Raw genomic sequence first — 20,876 nt, 5'->3', positions numbered from 1 at the left:
TTTAGATCTGCCTGCAGTTACCTGGGTTCAACTCATGCCACACAAGAAATTACATTTCTTTACTCAACCTCAAACTCAACTATTCCAATCCAACAAAAAGTGGCAGTCATAATATGTCAGGGGAGTGGAGAGGTTTGGGAAAGTTTGGCATGCCAAAATTTGGGAACTGTTGGCGACCTTAAGTTCAAGAAGGAAATAAATTTTTCCTTCCGCAGTTGCCCATCTTCAGTCTCGGAAGGTGCCATTTGGTATTAATCAGCTTGGAAACTTCGAGTAAGCAGTGTCTGTTGGGGCCATGTGTGCACCCACCCTCTTCCACCCTGCGAATTCCAAGGGCATAAAAGCAGGCATAGACCCACCTGTTTCTGTTAGACTGCTAAAAGAGAAGTGGGCTGGCATAGCTCAGTGTTCTTGATGCGTCCCTCATTGGGTTGGTTTGTCCTTATCCTCTCTAGGGATTTTTGTTTGTGAACAATTAAATAGGATTTTTTTAGAGAAGCTCTTCCCCCCCCCACCCCCACCCCCACTGTTCACATATTTTTTTCAAGTGTCATCTGGGCTCAGCTCTTGCCCTGCCGTACCATCCTTTTTCAGTACTGTTCTGTTTTATCTTTGTTTTTCTTTCCCTTTTGTTAGGGTCTGCTGACACAATGGCACCATGGTGAGGTGACTAGGAAGGCAGGCCTTTCAAGCCTTGCGCTTCATAAAACACTTTGACGCTGGTCACTGATGGTTATGTGCAATGTCTGGTACCTGGGAGATGGTCACAATTTGAATAGGTGTTTGATCTATCTTTCTCCTATGAAACCTGAAAAGATTAGGAGGGTCATCTTTAAATTGCTGTTGGAGAGACTCTTAAGGAGCAAGTTGTGGAGTCTGGCAGAATCTGCATTAAAAGGGCACTTTAATGTCAAAGACCTTTTGCAAGAAGTGACTGTTTACAGGCCTGGCGAAAGTGGGTGAAATCCCTGTTTTTGCCCAAGTTAAAGATGTGAAGGTTTGTGACAGCCGCACCTCTGCTGTAGCTCAAAGTAGTACTTTCTCAGGGAAGAACTGGGGAAAGGACATCTATATTTGCTGTAACTGTGATTGGCTTATAAGAGCTCAGTCTCCATAGGGAGTGTCTTTTGCCCTAGGGAACGCTCAGTGTTCTTGGGGATTCACATAAACAAAGTCCTTTTTAATCCCAGCACAAAGGTGGGGATTGGACTTCTGAGCTTTCACAGCTATGAAAGCTTTCGTGCCAGAGGACAATTCCATATGTCTCCCTTGGTAATAGTAATTGACATCTGTGGAGTGTGTTGAGGTGCTTACTTTAGCACATTGTTCGAGACTTGCAACCCACGGTGGTTCTGTTAGTTCCAGCCTGAGTTATGCAATTTCAGTTCTCCATCGTCCTAGAACTGAAAACGGAATTGCAAATTTTTCATCCCAGTTTACCAGAACGTTTGTCTCAGAATCAGGGCAAGATTCTTCACCCAGATTCTGATTTTCTTATTAGGCTGACAACTAGACTTCTGGATTTCTGGGAGCACTAGACTGAGTATTTTGTCAAAGTCAAGAGGTTAATATTGGAAAACAGGAAGCCGTTGACTAGGAAAACATAGTTGATGAAATGGAAGAGATTTTCCTTCTGAGCAACTCAGAAAAGAGTAGATCCAAAGTGGCCTTCCATTACTTCTGGTTTTGGGTCTTCTGCTACATATATGTCAAAAATATGAGCTAGCACCCTTCATTTGTCTACCATTTCAACTTTCCACCCTCTAATGCATGGACTGTTAATCTTTGCTGACCCTACAGTAATGCAGTTTGCCAAAGACTTGCTCCATGTATTCCTTCTTCTGTGTGAACCACCTTTGTTAATGGGATCTGAAACTGGTACTTACAAAGCTAATGGGGGCCCTGGTTCAAACTCCTGTCAGACAGTTCTTCGTACAATTTCTCTGAAGATTGCATTTTGCATTGCTGCATTATCAGCCCAGATTATTAGTGAGATCCAGGCCATTGTGACTTATGTTCTGTAAGAATGGCCCTGTGTCCTCACTACAAATTCCTGTCTAAAGTGGTTTCAGGTTTCTATTTTAACCAGACACTTAACTTCCTTGTATTTTTCCCTAAACTTCATTCACATCTAGCAGAGATTAGATGCCATACTAGATAACATCAAGAAGGCCCTTGGTTATTTCCTGACTAGGACCAGGACAGGATCTGTAACTCTCCTGGTTTTATTTCCAATGTACCACAAAAATATGAGGGTCTGGTAGCAAGAGACTGACCAAACTCAAGACATCAAAGGTTCATTGATCCTAGTGGTTGAGAAGCACGTGGTTCTCAACACTCTGAGTTATCGTAGTGGCCAGTCCAATCAAACGGAGCCTGTGGACTGATGGTTCCTTCAAAGTTCTATCTAGGGAAGGTAGAGTATGGACCTCAGGAATCTTGCAAAGATTCTCAAGCGTGGTCCATGGAGCACTTCCTAGTGATCTCCAGAGAGCTGGAGTGTTGCAAAGAGTTGTCGTCTCTCACTTCCAAAAATATCATTTAGACCAGACATTCTCAAACTGTGGTCTGCGAGCTCCATTTAGGTGGTCCGTGGATAGTTCCCTCTAAGGTGCACACCTGGGCGGCTGCACATGAGAGAATGAAGGGCCACCCCCATAATTAGTGGAGCCACGCAGGAGCCACGTACCTGGACCCTGGAGATAATGCACATGTAAGGTGGGGTGGTGGCCTTGGGGGGAATAAGGGGTAAGTGGGAGGGAGCAGTGGAGTGATAAGAGGGGGGAATCTGGAACATGCAGGTCTGCGGTGGTCAGAGAAAGAGTCGACTTTCCCCAGCTCCAGGGCTGCAGCTGCCGGGGAGAGGTGGCCCTCAGCCTCAGCTCTGTGGCGGGGAAGAGATCCCCGATCCTTTCCAGCCCCACCTAGGGGGCTGCTGTGGTGGGGGAGAGAGGGAGAGACCCCCCTTCCTTCCCAGCCCCAGCTCAGGCGCTGCAGTGGCGGGGGAGAGAGGGCACATCCATCACATTAGAAAGATAAGACAACTGTTATTAAAATATGAGTTGTGTGCTTTTATTTGTAGAACAAAAAAACGTTTATTATTGTTTTTTTATATAGTGCTTTTATCCAATAGCTAATGGTATAAACAATGTTTGGAAAGATCATTAAGTGGTCCACCGAGACCCGCAGCAATTTTCAAGTGGTCCGTGAAAAGAAAAGTTTGAGAATCACTGATTTAGACGGATTAAAATACATAATTTCCTAATATTACTCTGCTATATAAGCTATTATAGTAGTTCCACAGGGCTGATATGCAATAGTGAGTTTAACAATCTGTTAAAACAAGGTCTATGCTACAAACTTTTTTTGTAATCTATTGTAATGAAGTACCATCAGAACAAGAATTAGTATTAACTTTCTTATATTCTCAAGGTAAAGTGAGTCAAGAAATTTCCAGTTGTGTCAAATATCTGCAAGTTGAAAGGCACACCACTGGTGGGGGCATGTAGGGTAGGTGTAGCTACATGCTGAGTGAAAAGCAGGCTGTGTCCACACTGTGGTATATAGTGTTTGTCACGGAGGTCATGGATTCCATGACTTCTGCAGCAGCCCCATGTGGCTGGCCCAGGAGCCGCTTGGGCAGCCCCCAGGTCAGTCGCACTGGCTGCTGCTGAGGCAGTCTCAGGGCAGTTTTGGGCATGGGTGGGCTTGGGGTTGGGGCCACTGCTTATTTGGAGGGGGCTTCTCTCCCTCGGCATGCCCCACATGCTGCCTCTGTTGGCAGCCAGGCACCACCCCTGCAGCTCCCATTGGCCGCAGTTCCCAGCCAATAGGAGCTGCAGAACCGGGGCTTGGGGTGGAGCAGAGGCAACGCGTGGAGCTAGGGAGCTGGGGCCACTGCTTCCCATAATTTCATCGTGTAATTCCTGCATCAAGCCCATAACTCCTGGTTGAACTAGAGCATACCTTTTAGAAAAGCATCCAGTTTTGAAAAAATAACATGTGCTTCTTGAAATAATATTCATACAAGAGTAGAATGAAATTCAGTCTTAAGTCCTTTTTTTCTTTCTAGGTGTTGCAGATGACTGTAATAGAATTGGGTCTTCATTGTATACATTAGGAACACAGGACTCCACAGATATGTGCAAGTAAGATTTTTATTGTTAAAAGTGATTATATTATGGGACAGATTGCTACCCAGCAATATGTTAATTTTTACTTAGCCAGGTTGATGTCTATTCATTTGTCAAAATGGATTGAGTCCATAAGAGAGAATAACATCCAAAAGAATGGTTTCTTTCTCTTCCCTTACCACTCCCCATATGCATAGCAAGCAGATTTTAAGGCATGACAAGAGCACATCTAAGATCTGGGTATATGCATGCTTTGTCATAGTCACAGCAGAGCGATCAAGAAAAGTGGCATCATTGTGCACCTCTGTGGATCCCCATTCTTTCCCTAGAGTTGAAAACAAGAGGTATGCATCCATATGGAGATTTGTGCTCACTCACGCTTTTGGTAATTTTGTCCAGTATGTTGAATTTTGTCCAGTATGTTTGATATTCTGAACTAAATTGTACTCCTGGACTCTGCACACTAAAACATAGGCAATTTAAAAAATGTTCTTTTAAATTTGCTTGTGAAAATGAAGGCTTAACCATATCAGTTGTACTTGGCATTATTGCAGGAAGGAGCTATATATGAAGTTAACGTACAGAGATTTGTCAATTCACCTCAGTTCTGGTAATACTATACTCCAGTTGCAGTAATAGGCCTTTCTTGCTTTGTACCAAATCTTAGTTTTGTGATCAGTTTATTTAGATCATTGACTGGAAATTGAACGGAAAACCATTAAAGTCATAATACGTATCTGTTTCCTTCCCAGGTTTTTTCTGAAGGTATCAGAGTTATTTGACAAAACAAGGGTATGTATCATTAAATCAATTTTTAGATGTAAACTTCTGTTTGTAGTTGTATATCCCAGTGTGTGCCAGGATATTGACAATTAGTATCTTGGGGTCAGTGGTCTTTTGATCAGCTTGTGAGTTTTTTATGGTAAGTATTGAGCATTGGGCAGAGGTGAGAAGGAAGATAGTGTGTTAGGATTTTCAAACTGCTTTTTAAATAAAACCACATTCAAAATGACTCTGTAGACTGTGTGAAAAGGTAAAAGGGAGTCAAGGTGGGCGAGGTATATTTATTGGACCACCTGTTGGTGAAAGGGACAAGCTTTCATGCTTACACAGAGCTCTTCAAAGGATCTAGTTTATCTACCTTGTAGCCTGACATTAATTTTACCAAGTAAGGGGAGCTAGTCCTCCAAAATGTTAAGAAGTGCTCAAGGTTTTTGTCTGTTACTGCAACAGAAGTGATTTTAAAAGACTTGCATGCAAGAAGATTGCCTCCAAGTTATCCCACGAGAAAGCTATCAGGAATAAGAATATAATGCAGTAGATGGAATGGAAAGGACACTAATGGAAAAGGAAATTTTAAAAATATTGAGTTGGGACCTTGAGCAACAATCATTTGAGAGGTCAGCAAATTAGTTATGTAAATAGCTAGTAAACATGAATATTTTAAAACCTATTAGTTTATGCAGACATGGAATAATGAAGACTTTCTGATTCAGATGCTTCTTCAGATAAATGATTTACCCTGCTCTGTTAACTACATACGGGTGCAGCAATACTGTATTGGGTATATATTTTATTCAAAGACAGTGCACTGTTGAATCAGTTTGCCTTCTCATCACTGAGATTCAACTTCATGAGTGCACCTTTTGAACACAGCTACTGATTTGGTTAAAGCTGGATGTGTTACTGGAATAACATTTTAACACTATAGATGTTGGAGATGAAGGTGGGTGCCAGCAACTGTACAGAACTGGTTGACCTTTCCAGACAGTTCATACAGTAGAATTGGTCTCTTTGAAGAGTATCTGCACTTGAATAGCTGATATGGAGTTAAGACAGAATTTTTATGTTCTGTTAATCTCATATGATGAGAATGTGTATTTTCCTCTGAGGCTGTTTGAACTTCTCTGTCTTTTTCAGTATACAGTATATTCCACTGAAAGTGGGAACAATGTCCTTGTTAAAAACTGGCTTCCTATAAAACAAACAGGCATACCTAGCGCATGTTTAATTGTTTAATTAATTGATTAATTTAATTAATTTAATTGTTTAATTTTTTGAAAGTGGTAATATCTGTGTGCATCATGCACTGTTGCTTTGCACGTATCTGCACCTGTACTTACATCAAACAAATGAAAAATTGGAGTCCAGATGTTTTGAGAAAGGCATATCACTTTTTTTTCTCTCCCCCCCCCCCCCCCCCCCAGAAAATAGAGGCGCGGGTGTCTGCAGATGAAGACCTTAAGCTTTCTGACCTTCTGAAATATTACTTAAGGGAATCACAAGCTGCTAAGGTGAATTTGTGCTTTATGTTCAATGAGGTAGTGCACTTCTTGAAAGAGTATTTAGGGATCACCTAAGTAAATATAAATTATGCTAATTTAGTGGATTAGGAAAAGGACAAAAATCTCCAGCCTGTTAATTTTTGTCCCACTCTCCCAGTATTGGATCTTCACTCTTAAGAAAATGGTAACAACAACATTTTGTTTGCTCCCATCTGCAAGGCTAAATATCATTTGTGGATTTAGAAGCAATGAAGGAGTAACTTTGAAAAATTCTGTAAACTACTTATAATTCGCAGATTATTCTAATGACTGTGCTTAATTGAAAAGTAGTCATATAGTTTGACAACTGTTTCATATACTCTAAAATCACTGAAACTAAAACAAATAATTTAAATAAAACTTTATTATAGGCAAAGTTGGTTCCAAAACTGTTTGCTTGGTGTGGGAAGAGACTGTTTTTTGCTTCTTCATACTGTTAGAAGGAATTTACAAAGTTGTCCACATTCAGAAAAAGGTGGTGGTGATGATGGATGCTGTTTACATTTTTTTAATACAGAAGGCTAGTATTGTTTCTCATGCTATGCAGGTATTTCGGAATCATAATCTAAACAATAGCTTGATTCTAATCTGCTGGGAGGATATGGAATTCCCCATACCTGCCTTCTCCTGAGTTTCTTGCAACATCCTCTGAAGCTTTTAGTGTTGGCCACTGTCAGACAGAATATTGGACTAGATGACACCACTTGTTTGATCCAATATGGGAATTTCTATGCCCCTTTATGTTGCTGGGGTGGGAGGATCTGTTTTGCTATATTCACATAACTAAAATTAGAATAATCTTAACAAGCAGGAATAAAATGAAAATCTTGAGACAAATAAGGTAGTTACGCTCTGATCTGAGGGCTAAAATTGAAGATATCCAACAGTAGGTAATTGTAGATTTTATACATCCTTATACTTTGTTTTTGCAGGATCTCCTATACAGAAGATCTAGGTCACTAGTGGATTATGAAAATGCTAATAAGGCATTGGATAAAGCAAGAGCAAAAAATAAAGATGTGCTGCAAGCTGAGACCACTCAGCAAGTATGTTGTCAGAAATTTGAAAAAATATCTGAATCAGCAAAACAAGGTATTTGAGCAATCTTTGATCACACGTTATATTTGCACTTTTAAAAAAATCTGTTTTCTTGAATAGCCTCAATTTTTCAGACCTTTAGAATATGTTTACTGCTCTGAATTTTCTCTGCTTTTAATCTGTATTTATTTGTGACTTATCTGAGGACATTTCACAGTATTTTCCTTCTATATTAAAGACTAATGGTCTTTCCGGTACCAATATGATGCTTAAATGGCTGAATTTTCTCTAACAAGATACAAGTAACTAAGTCGTCACTTGTTTTGACATGCACAAAAGTGTAACTGACTGCAGATAGTGAAGACAAATACAATTTTGTCAAGCTCTGTTGAAATGGCCTTACACAACTCTACCTAGCCACTTCAGTGCTGATTTCCATTGACTGCCACATCTCATTGCAGGTGGTTGTAAGTCAGAAACAGAGGAGCCAGTGAGGGGAGTGTTTTGCTGGGGATGCTAGTACTGGAGATTTGTCCGAAATTAAGCAGCTTTGGTGGGTGAAAGGTGCTCCTCCTTTGGAGAAGAGACTGTTCAGTGTGCTGCCTCCTTTCTGCAAGTCTTTTCCCCCTTTGGGTTAACGTTGGCCTAGGGAAGTGGTCTTCTGACCAAGTCAGCATCCCCTCTCCTAAATTAGCCCCTGGAGCCTACCTCGCTTCCCCATCCACATCCGTCACTAAAATTCTTTTGGCTTTATAAATCTGCCAAAGTTGGTGGCTCTTTGGAGAAAGATCCTGTTAGCCCCTGAAGTGTTTCAACAAGCACTCTGTCTTTAAGCTACCTGCTGATCTGTTCTTCAAATTAATTTTGCCCCACTGTTCTCTGCAGAGCCCTTCACATGCCTGCTTTCACTCATGAGTAAAGGCAAGTTTCTGGGGCAAGCATAGTGATGAAGGGAAAAGAGAAGAATTAATTTAATCTTTAAAAAAAAGAATTAAAAAAATGAATCACGATTAATCGCACTGTTAAACAAAAAATAGAATACTACTTATAAATATTTTTGGATGTTTTCCAGTGTTTCAAATGTATTGATTTCAATTACAATACAGAATACAAAGTGTATGGTGCTCACTTTATATTTATTTTTATTATAAATATTTGCACTGTAAAAATAAAATATAGTATTTTTCAATTAATACAAGTACTGTAGTGCAATCTCTTTATCATGAAAGTTGAACTTACAGATGTAGAATTATGTACAAAAAATACCTGCATTCAAAAAACCATGTAAAACCATGTAAACCATGTAACCCATGTAAACCATGTAAAACTTTAGAGCCTACAAGTCCACTCAGTCCTCCTTCTTGTTCAGCCAATCGCTCAGACAAACAAGTTTTGTTTACATTTGCAGGAAATAATGCTGACCGCTTCTGGTTTACAGTGTGACCTGAAAGTCAGAACAGGCGTTCGCATGGCACTGTTGTAGCCAGCATTGCAAGGTATTTACGTGCCAGATACGCTAAACATTTGTATGCCCCTTAATGCTTCAACCACCATTCCAGACGACATGCGTCCATGCTGATGATGGGTTCTGCTCAATAACGATCCAGTGCATGTTCATTTTCAACATATGAGTCAGATGCCACCAGCAGAAGGTTGATTTTCTTTTTTGGTGGCTTGGGTTCTGCATTGGAGTGTTGCTCTTTTAAGATGTCTGAAAGCATGCTCCACACCCTGTCCTGATTGGATTTTGGAAGGCACTTCACATTCTTAAATCTTGGGTCTAGGTGCTGTTGCTATATTTAGAAATCTCATATTGGTACTTTCTTTGCATTTTGTCAAATCTGCAGTGAAAAAATGTTCTTAAAACGAACAACATGCTGGGTCCTCATCCGAGACAGCTATAACATGAAATATATGGCAGAATGCAGTAAAACAGAGCAGGAGGCATCCAGTTCTGCCCCAAGGAGTTCAGTCACAAATTTAATTAACACATTATTTTTTTAATGTGTGTCATCACCATGGAAGCATATCCTCTGGAATGCTGGCCAAAACATGAAGGGGTATACAAATGTTTAGCATATCTAACACATAACTACCTTGCAATGCTGGCTACAAAAGCGCCATGCGAACGCCTGTTCTCACTTTCAGGTAACATTGTAAATAAGAAGCTGGCAGAATTATTTCCCGTAAATGTAAACAAACTTGTTTGTCTTAGCGATTGGCTGAAGAAGAAGTAGGACTGAGTGGACTTACAGGCACTAACGTTTTACATTGTTTTGTTTTTGTGTAGGTATGTAACAAAAAAAATCTATATTTGTAAGTTGCGCTTTCATGATAGAGAGATTGCACTTCAGTACTTGTAGGAGGTGAATTGAAAAATACTATTTCTTTTGTTTACCATTTTTACAGTAAAATATTTGTAATAAAAATTATATAAAGTGAGTACTGTGCACTTTGTATTCTGTGTTGTAATAGAAATCAATATATTTGAAAATGTAGAAAAACATCCAAAATATTTAACAAATTTCAATTGGTATTCTGTTTAACAGTTCGATTAAAACTGCGATTAATTGAGATTAACTCAAAAAAATTAATCGCGTGAGTTAACTGCAATTAATCAACAGCCCTAATTAAAATTTAATATTCTAATTTTTTTTAAAAGGGGGACACACTGCTATATGACTCCAAAAGAGCTTTACATATATGAAAATTATGGTTAAGAGAAGCCATCACAATCACACTTTAAATAACTCCTTCTCTAAGCTTATGTCTGCACTGCAGTTAGACATGCATAACAGGCCCATGACAGATGAATCAGGATCGAGGGGGCTTTGGCTAAGGGACTGTTTAATTGCAGAATAGATGTCAGGCTCGGGCTGCAACCTCCCACTTCATAGAGTTTGAGAGCTCAGGGTCCAGCCTGAGCCTGAATGTCTACACCATAATTAAATAGCCCCTTAGTCCGAACACTCTGAGCCTGAGCCCGCTAGCACAGACTAGCTGCAGGTTTTTAATTGCAATATAGACATACCCTAACAATGCTGCAATAGCTCTGAGCCCAAATTATAGTCCTTAGTCTTAAACTTGTGATTTTTTTCCCCCCTCGCCCCTATCCCGAGGGGCAAGCGTCTTAATGCTTGAATGCACTGACACTATTTTTAATGGAATCACAAATTATACTTTACAGAACTTGTAGACTTTAAAACAAGAAGAGTTGCTGCATTCCGAAAGAATCTAGTGGAACTTGCAGAATTGGAACTGAAGCATGCTAAGGTAATCAAAACCTATTTTGGTTTGTATTTAAATCCGTTTTTCCATGTTGTATACTTGGATAAGATCAGTTTGGTCATTTCTGAGCTATGTAATATACTGTCCACCTCCAAAAAGTTCAGTCAGAGCTGATATGAAGTGTGAGCAGCTTCAGCTGAAAGGCTAACTTTTATAAAGTTGTGAACTATGGAGAATAGGGGTGCATGCATAGACTTTCAATGGTACTTGTGGTCCTAAGTGCCTTCGGTGCTTTTTGAACATCTCTATCCCATAGAAAATATCTCATGCATTGACTATAGTATTGCTGCCTACAGTATCTGTCTAGGTACCTGTATGACTCTCATTAGCATAATATCCGAGTTTCCTTCTCGGATATTAGTGGATTTTATCCTTGCAAACCCCCCCCCCCCCCCAATGAGGTATGAAACTATGCCTGAAGCTCATAGAGGAAGTCTGTCACTGAGCAAGATATTGAGGCCAGATCTGTGTATAGATTCTTGAATATACCTCTGAGCCTTGGTTTCTTTTAGTTCACTAGCATAGGATGTTGACTAAGAAACTTCAGTTGCAGATAATTTACTGAACATGCTAAATGGTTTTAAGGAGGTGAATTATTTTTCCCCAAAAGAACCTAAGTGCACTGTCCTTAAAAGTCATTTAAATGCATTTGAGCAACTTTTTTTTTGGTCTTTGTGGAGATAATAGCTTACTACTTTTGACAAAGCTGCAGACTGTGGCTATAACATCTTATACCAAGGGATTTTCCGGAAAAGCTATCCTGAACCATCTGTTCCTTCAGAATTCACATTATTTAACTGTTACCGTTGTCTGCACTTGCCACTGTTCTCACTAAAACCTTATTTCTGAGAGGATCTATTTTGAATATTTTAGGCTGAAATTAGGCATAGACACTTGAAATTCAAGAGTGTGTATGGATCTATAAAAATGTACATCCATGCAACTTTTGTTTAAATTGGTTTGGACATTTCAGTTTGATGTAAAACAGTTTAGTTTGGATGCGTTTTTAATGCTGTGAGAAGAAATGGCTTTTTTTAATGTAATTTTCAAGTAATCTTTTTGCATTACTTTTTCCTTTTATCATCTATCTTAAACTAAACTCAAAATATATATTTATGTACTAGAAGTACTAGAATATGTGGGACCCTTCACTTAATTCTTATGGATCGGATGGCTTTCACATTGAGCCTTTTAAAAAAGGTTGTGTTTTATATTGGTTTGAGTGTGATGCTTCTTGGGGCACCCAGGACTGAGAGTCACCTTGTTACCCTCTGTCTCTAGTGCAAGGGAGTTTTTCTTCTGCCAGCTGGGTGTTAGCTCCCTCACACAGCCAGCCTGTCAGCCACTCAGGCACTCTCCGCTGAGCTATACCAGGTCTGCATGTTGACAATAGATACACCCCAGCTCCCAAGTCCCTTCAGAGTGTCTCCTTGTGGTATCTAGCCTCTGACCACCAGATACCCGCAGAAATCCCAGATCCTCTGTTCCCAAAGGAACAGTGTCCTCCAGTTTACCAGTGTCACGTTAGGCCACCACTCCTGTATCACACACAGCACTTGAGTTCAATTACAGTAAAACAAAAGGAAACTTAAGAAAGAATAGAGATTCAAATAGGAACAAGTGTGAGTGATGGAAATAAGTGGATACATATGAAACAAAATCATAAAATGCAAATGAGGGCCTAAACTTATTAAAGTTACCTTTCCTATCTAATAAAGTAGATTCTCAAAGTTCAGTCTTTTACAGTGCTTGCTAGACCAAGTAGCTAGGACACAGTCTTTCATGAAGCAACCCTGCTTATCAAGGTACGTCCTCAGTGAATGAAACTGGAGTGTCCTCCCTCCTCCCCCACCATGACCAACTGAAGCAGTCTTTATTCACAAAGAGGGCAATCCCTTCACTGTCCCATTGAGCCTTTTCACTTCAAGTGGTTTTCATGATTATAGTTTCTTTGATGGTTTTCTGTTGACTTGTTTGGGTTGGTGCAAAGGTAGACAACTGAGCAATACAGTACATACTGTGCTAGCCAGGGAGGGAGACAGCTCCTTTCTGCTTTAATAAGCCCTCCCTGAGCATGTTATTCTCTGGGGACTAACTTTTGCTTGAAGATGGTAAGGAATAACTTTCAATGTAGTTACATTATTCCTTTAAATATTACTCAGACACATATCTCACAATGGTTATCGATAGGTTACAAGCTTTCAGTAGAGACTTCACATACTACCTCTGTGAAAATGGTGAAATGAAAATGGTGAGTGGTGTGGTAAGTTTGTCAGGTCTGAGACAGGAGTTGCTTGTAATGAACAGTGAGCCCTTTGCCAGTTGGTACCAGTGGGCCTCTGTCACACACAGAAACCCAGGGGGTCCCTGAATGTCCTCATTTCACTTTGTCCAAAAGATGCTGTGTATTTTGGGAATGGTGTAAAATTTTACCTTTTAATTTACCAGAGATGGGAATCGGGGACACTGTGCATCGAAACAAATACTGGGTTCAAATACTGAGTTCTTATTTTAGTCTATAAGAACTTAGATTTCCAAGCATAGACAGTTTGCTTGGAATCTGTATGTAGTCATGAGTCTATAGTACTTCCTTTTGCACTATTTGCTTTAATGTATGCTGCAAATTCCTTCCCTCTCCAGTGATTTAGTTACCCAGATTTCCTCACTTCCATTCATACTTTCCAGGGAACAGTAATGCTAATGCTACTCACAGATTGAGACCTTCGAAAAAACTGATAAATTCAGACTTCACTTTGTCTCTGACCTAATGGTCTCAGTTTTCCATTCTCAACTCTAGCACTCTGTTTACTCCTTTGGAGTCTCCTTTGACCTGCTGCTCACAAACTGGGAAGAATTAGTAGGGGAAGCTAAAGTGGATGGGAACCTGGGAGGCACTGACCATGAGATGGTCAAGTTCAGGATCCTTACACAAGGAAGAAAGGAAAGCAGCAGAATACGGACCCTGGACTTCAGAAAAGCAGACTTTGACTCCCTCAGGGAACCAATGGGCAAGATCCCCTGGGAGAATAACATGAGGGGGAAAGGAGTCCAGGAGAGCTGGCTGTATTTTAAAGAATCGTTATTGAGGTTACAGGAACAAACCATCCCGATGTGTAGAAAGAATAGTAAATATGGCAGGCGACAAGCTTGGCTTAACAGTGAAATCCTTGCTGATCTTAAATACAAAAAAGAAGCTTCCAAGTAGTGGAAGATTGGACAAATGACCAGGGATGAGTATAAAAATATTGCTCGGGCATGCAGGAGTGAAATCAGGAAGGCCAAATCACACCTGGAGTTGCAGCTAGCAAGAGACGTTAAGAGTAACAAGAAGGGTTTCTTCAGGTATGTTAATAACAAGAAGAAAGTCAAGGAAAATATGGGCCCCTTACTGAATGAGGGAGGCAACCTAGTGACAGAGGATGTGGAAAAAGCTAATGTACTCAATGCTTTTTTTGCCTCTGTCTTCACGAACAAGGTCAGCTCCCAGACTACTGCACTGGGCAGCACAGCATGGGGAGGAGGTGACCAGCCCTCTGTGGAGAAAGAAGTGGTTCGGGACTATTTAGAAAAGCTGGATGTGTACAAGTCCATGGGGCTGAATGAGTTGCATCCGAGAGTGCTAAAGTAGTTGGCGGATGTGATTGCAGAGCCATTGGCCATTATCTTTGAAAACTCATGGCGATCGGGGGAAGTCCCGGACTACTGGAAAAAGGCTAATGTAGTGCCCCTCTTTAAAAAAGGGAAGGAGGATGATCCTGGGAACTACAGGCCAGTCAGCCTCACCTCAGTCCCTGGAAAAATCATGGAGCAGGTCCTCAAGGAATCAGTTCTGAAGCACTTAGAGGAGAGGAAAATGATCAGGAACAGTCAGCATGGATTCACCAAGGGCAAGTCATGCCTGACTAATCTAATTGCCTTCTATGACAAGATAACTGGTTCTGTGGATGAAGGGAAAGCGGTGGACGTGTTGTTCCTTGACTTTTGCAAAGCTTTTGACACTGTTTCCCACAGTATTCTTGCCAGCAAGTTGAAGAAGTATGGGCTGGATGAATGGACTGTAAGGTGGATAGAAAGCTGGCTAGATTGTCGGGCTCTTTGGGTAGTGATCAATGGCTCCATGTCTAGTTGGCAACCGGTATCAAGTGGAGTGCCCCAAGGGTCGGTCCTGGGGCCGGTTTTGTTCAATATCTTCATAAATGATCTGGAGGATGGTGTGGATTGCACCCTCAGCAAGTTTGCAGATGACACGAAACTGGGAGGAGAGATAGATACGCTGGAGGGTAGGGATAGGATACAGAGGGACCTAGACAAATTGGAGGATTAGGCCAAAAGAAATCTGATGAGGTTCAACAAGGACAGGTGCAGAGTCCTGCACTTAGGACAGAAGAATCCCATGCACCGCTACAGACTAGGGACCGAATGGCTCGGCAGCAGTTCTGCAGAAAAGGACCTAGGGGTGACAGTGGACGAGAAGCTGGATATGAGTCAACAGTGTGCCCTTGTTGCCAAGAAGGCCAATGGCATTTTGGGATGTATAAGTAGGGGCATTGCCAGCAGATCGAGGGACGTGATTGTTCTCCTCTATTCGACATTGGTGAGGCCTCATCTGGAGTACTGTGTCCAGTTTTGGGCCCCACACTACAAGAAGGATGTGGAAAAATTGGAAAGAGTCCAGCGGAGGGCAACAAAAATGATTAGGGGACTGGAACACATGACTTATGAGGAGAGGCTGAGGGAACTGGGGATGTTTAGTCTACAGAAGAGAAGAATGAGGGGGGATTTGATAGCTGCTTTCAACTACCTGAAAGGGAGTTCCAAAGAGGATGGCTCTTGACTGTTCTCAGTGGTAGCAGATGACAGAACAAGGAGTAATGGTCTCAAGTTGCAGTGGGGGAGGTTTAGGTTGGATATTAGGAAAAACTTTTTCACTAGGAGGGTGGTGAAACACTGGAATGCGTTACCTAGGGAGGTGGTGGAATCTTCTTCCTTAGATATGTTTAAGGTCAGGCTTGACAAAGCCCTGGCTGGGATGATTTAATTGGGGATTGGTCCTGCTTTGAGCAGGGGGTTGGACTAGATGACCTCTTGAGGTCCCTTCCAACCTTGATATTCTATGATTCTATGATAGTATCCAAGTCCTGCTTTTTCAAATATTGTAAAGCTCATAATACCTGTACATTAGAGATGTGATCTGCAGACAGCGTCATTAATGGAGCAAGGGAATGTATAATAGAAAATTCTGTTCAACTTGATCTTGGTTGTGAAATAAAACAAACAAATTCTTAGATTAATTTAGTTAATTCAATTCTTTTATTAAGCCTGTTAGTGCTTGTTGGTCTGTCTGGTGGCACAAAATGCTAGTGTACTTTGCATTCCTTTTAGATCTCAGGAAATTATAACAACTCATGATGCCCTTGTATAATCTAATTTTGTTTTAACAATGTGACACAATATGAAAGAGAAACTAAAGCTGTAGCAAGATATTGTAGTGTAGTTATATTATTTACCTTTAAGCTTCTATTGACCACCTTCTATCTCTGGAATGGTCATAATAGGCATACGTCATTCAGTCACTGGCAAAATGGAATGATGGTAAAAACCTGCTTCAGACCTCCAAATAACTTTTTTTTTTTTTAATAAGAGATCCTTTTTTTGGCTCTGGTGGATTTTCATTTTAAGGAACTGTTAAAATGGTGTGGGGGAGAGAACAAACCCCAGCAATGACCCTTCAGGAATTAGGTAGGAGGCTTTGATACTGAGGCTTATTTTGATAAAGTCATTAGTGGGACCAGTAAAACTTTAAGGGTATGTCACTCTGGCAATTATGAAAATTATGGGGCAGGCTTTCAATCTCCTTACTATTTGACTGAACACCAGAAGCTATTTGTTTAAACCTTCCTCCCAAATGCTGGAATTATGAATAAGAACTTATTTTCATGAAAAGTTCTGTAAATTTGTAAATAACATCCACTGTACCTCAAAGTCTTATCATCTTTCTCAGAATTGGTGAGATGGGGAGTGACTGAGGTCTTGTGCCCCCTCTCTGGAACTGAATTTTTGGAAGGGGGATTATGTAAATTCCATATACATTTTTAGATGTGATCTAAGGGAAAACTAAAAGGAAAACTAAATTTTAAATGTTACCCTCCTTTGCCAGTAGAGGGTAAAGCTGTTTCTGTGCTACCTTTTTAGACAAGTGAAAACCTCCAGACAGTTCTAAACTATGCAGGTTTGTGTAGCTTGTGACTGCTAGAAAGTAAATTAATAGAAGATTAGGGTTGGAAGAGACCTCAGGAGGTCATCTAGTCCAACGCCCTGTTCAAAGCAGGATCAACCCCAACTAAATCATCCCAGCCAGGGCTTTGTCAAGCCTGACCTTAAAAACCTCTAAGGATGGAAATTCCACCACCTCGCTAGGTAACCCATTCCAGGGCTTTATCACCCTCCTAGTGAAATAGTTTTTTCTAATATCCAATCTAGACCTCCTCTACTGCAACTTGAGACCATTGCTCCTTGTTCTGTCATCTGCTATCACTTGGAACAGCCTAGCTCCATCCTTTTTGGAACGTCGCTTCAGGTAGTTGAAGGCTGCTATCAAAACCCCCCTCACTCTTCTCTTCTGCAGACTAAATAAGCCCATTTCCCTCAGCCTCTCCTCATAAGTCATGTGCCCCAGCCCCCTAATCATTTTCGTTGCCCTCCGCTGGACTCTTCCCAATTTATCCACATCCTTTCTGTAGTGGGGGGCCCAAAACTGGATGCAGACACTCCGTCACATCCTGAATTCTAGCTTCAGGCAAGCAGCACCCTTCTTGAGTTTCCTGGTCTGGATGGCAGATGGATGACACTGTCCCTCTTAGGAGGAAGTCCCCAACCACCACCACCCATCTTGTCCCCTTTGGAGTGGTGGTCATAGAACCTCCATCCCTAAGATAATGCATTCCATGCCTTCTGGTTGATGGTCTTCTGATCCCTCCCCTCAGATGACTCTTCTAAACCATTCTCCACTGTAGTACCTGTGCAGAGAGCCTGTAAATGGTTTCTTACCTCTCTCTGCATTGGGGGTACATGGGTTCTCCTCTTTCTTCTTCTGGAGGTCACATGCTGCCAATTTTCTTTCCCATTCTGCACGGCCCTCTCCGATTCTTCAGCATGCTGTGCCTGCAGTACCAAACACTGACTTCTATCCAGAAAGTCTTCCTTTTCTCTGATGTAACTCAGGGTTGATACTTGGGTCTCTAGTCCTTTAACCTCCTCTTCCAATATGGAGACCAGTTTGCACTTCGTACAGTCTACAGACGAAGTCCCTTCTCTCCTCTGGGGGAGAGACAAACATGGCACATGCAGGTCATAACAGCTGATTGCTCACTATCCATATTGTCTTCCTTCTGAGAGCCTCTTCAGATGTTGTATTTACTGCTGAAAGGCAAAAAATTCTGTGGGAACTCCCTCCAGGCAAACTCCCTCTGTTTGCTTCCCTTCGGTTGGCAGCTGGTTGCCTTTTTATAAGGCTGCTGGCTCAAAGCAGTTGCCCAGGCTCAAAGCCTTCCCTCCAATCAACCACTCATGGTCCATCTGGAACAAAGCACTCCCAATTCACACTGTTCAAACAAACAACCCACATTGTCGGACAGTTACACTTTTTAAACAAACACACACACTGTCAAACAGTCCCTGCAACTAGCACCAGTCAGACAAATGGTCACAGCAGACAGACACTCAGATATTCACCCTGCTAGCTCATAACAGAGCCCCCCAATACAGCACTCACCATAGCTTGGTTTTTAGGCGAACTCCCTCTGTTTGCCTCTCCTCTGTTTGCAGCTCATTCGGTTCACAAATTCAATATATTATGCATATAGAAGCTCTTGAGCTGTAAGTGTGGAAGTCTGTATTTAATGTTTGGCTGTCTCATGTGAAAGTCACATGTAAGCCTCGTTACCACTTTAAAACCATCTTAGTTCTGTAATGTTGAACTTGAACTACAGTTCATAAACAGAGTGGTGGTCATACTCTGGAATTGGTGAGGATAAACAGTGCAACTTGAGTGCAGCTAACATAGTTCAAGCAACAACTCATTACAGAATCCTGATCTCGCAATTAATTTTAGATTCTCAAATGTGTATGTAAGGTGGGACAAAACCCAGTTTTGACATGTATGCCTTATGTTAATACAAGTTTTTGTTGTCTTCTCCAAACGTAGGGGTTATGAGGGATGTGTTCCTCATCTGCCACCCAGTATCTGAAAGATTTAGTATATGAAACTAGTTCTATTCTTAGTATATGAAACTTGTTCTTTTCTTAAAGGGGAAAAAATGCCCACCACCACAGATCAGAAAAGTTAAGTGGTGTACCACTTGTCAGAAGTGACTTCTGCATTCTAATATGGCAATGTTGGGATTTCCTTAAACTTGAATGAATCTGTTTTCCCACTTATGCATGGATTTAATGAACATTAATGCTAATGGGTTTCCTACATAGTTTCCCCATGTTGATGCGAGTTTGCCTGTAAATTATTCAGTAGAATGTCTGGAATCCAAAATCCGCTATTTTTACATGTTTTACATATACCAGGCTGGCAACTAGATCCTTCTGTTACAGGCCAGAGACCACAATTTCTCATGTATTGCCATCCATATACAGTACACACACATTTTGCCTATTCTGCCAGCATACTATAGGTTCCACTCTACCTCATTCACCTTTCCAGCACTGGGCAAAGATCAACCTTTGCCATGATCAGACTACCAACGTGGGCCTTAGACTCCTGGGTCTCTATGACCTAGCAACATGGGTGAATCCCCCTGCATCTTACATGGGTTGGAAGGGTGGATATAAGAAAACACTGTGTTGGTGTAATTCGTATATACAACAGGAAAAACTTAGTTTCTCTTGTGGAGTACTGGTGACTGCTGCCCGTGAGTGGAGGATGGATGGGGTAAAGGATCAGACAAAATTGGTGTTTGGAGTTTTAACTGACATGATTGTCCCATTTCTCCAAAGAAGGGCAAAGGAAACAAAATCAACGGTGGGGGATGGCTGAGAGATGATGATTTTTTTTATATGAAGTCTTTTATGCTTAATTGAACTGCTTAATTTGGAGAAGAGAAGGATTAGGAGGAGATGCAAGAATCTTAGTCATTGTATAGGTTAAACCAGAGGTGGGCAAACTACAGCCCGCAGGTCACATCCGGCCCATGGGACCGTCCTGCCAGGCCCCTGAGCTCCTGGCTGGGGAGGCTAGTCCCCAGCCCCTCCCCTGCTGCCTCAGCTCACTGCGCTGCCAGCGCTCTGGCCTGTTGCTCCCGCCGGGCAGTGTGGCGGTGTGGCTGGCTCCGGCATGGTAAGGGAGTGGGGAGTTCCGGGGGGCGCAGTCAGGGGACAGGGAGAGGTTGGATGGGTTGGAGGTTCTGGGCGGGGGGAGCTGATTTGGCGTGGGAGTCCCGGGGGGCCTGTCAGGGAGCGGGGGTGTGGATAGGGGTTGGGGCAGACAGGGAGCAGGGGGGGTTGGATGGGTTTGGGGTTCTGGAGGAGGGCAGTCAGGGAACAGGGGAAAAGAGGGGGTTGGATAGGGGGTGGGGTCCCGGGGCGGGTGGTTATGGGCGGGGTTCCTGGGAGGGGGCGGTCAGGGGACAAGGAGCAGGGGAGGTCGTATGGGTCGGGGATTCTGACGGGGGCAGTCAAGGGGCAGATGGGGACAGGGGCCAGGCTGTTTGGGGAGGCACAGCCTTCCCTACCTGGTCCTCCATATAGTTTTACAGCCCCGGTGTGGCCCTTGGGCCAAAAAGTTTGCCCACCCCAGAGTTAAACAGAAGCAGAAGATTTTTCTTTTTTTCTTTTTCTTTTTTTTTTTATTTTTTACATATCAAAAGCTTCCTTATATTAAAAATCAACTTTGAAATTAAGATCATACATAAACTCACTGCTACAGGTTACAGAAGCAAATAGTTACCAAGAAAGATCTGGATTTGAATAAGAACAGAGTTTAAAACTGTAAAATTCATCAGTCCACATGCTTGATTGGGTGTATGTTCATTACTAACTGGGATCAAGAAGCATCTTCCATGGTATAATTGTGCATTATGAGGGTTTT

The 20,876-nt window shown here is 41.8% G+C and overlaps 1 protein-coding gene across 1 annotated transcript in view; it reads left to right on the top strand.

Annotated features, from left to right (window-relative positions):
- SNX6 (sorting nexin 6) overlaps nt 1-20,876 on the top strand; it is a 54,339-nt gene that overhangs the window by 31,131 nt on the left and 2,332 nt on the right. The window contains exons 9-13 of the mRNA XM_073348999.1: nt 4,073-4,148; nt 4,886-4,925; nt 6,341-6,427; nt 7,390-7,549; nt 10,683-10,768. Coding sequence (XP_073205100.1) covers nt 4,073-4,148; nt 4,886-4,925; nt 6,341-6,427; nt 7,390-7,549; nt 10,683-10,768 — 449 coding nt within the window. The remainder of the gene's footprint in view (nt 1-4,072; nt 4,149-4,885; nt 4,926-6,340; nt 6,428-7,389; nt 7,550-10,682; nt 10,769-20,876) is intronic.

Source organism: Lepidochelys kempii, chromosome 6 (assembly GCF_965140265.1).
Source record: "Lepidochelys kempii isolate rLepKem1 chromosome 6, rLepKem1.hap2, whole genome shotgun sequence".
In the NCBI taxonomy this organism is placed as follows: Eukaryota; Metazoa; Chordata; order Testudines; family Cheloniidae; genus Lepidochelys; species Lepidochelys kempii.
This window is presented reverse-complemented; position numbering and strand designations above follow the sequence as displayed.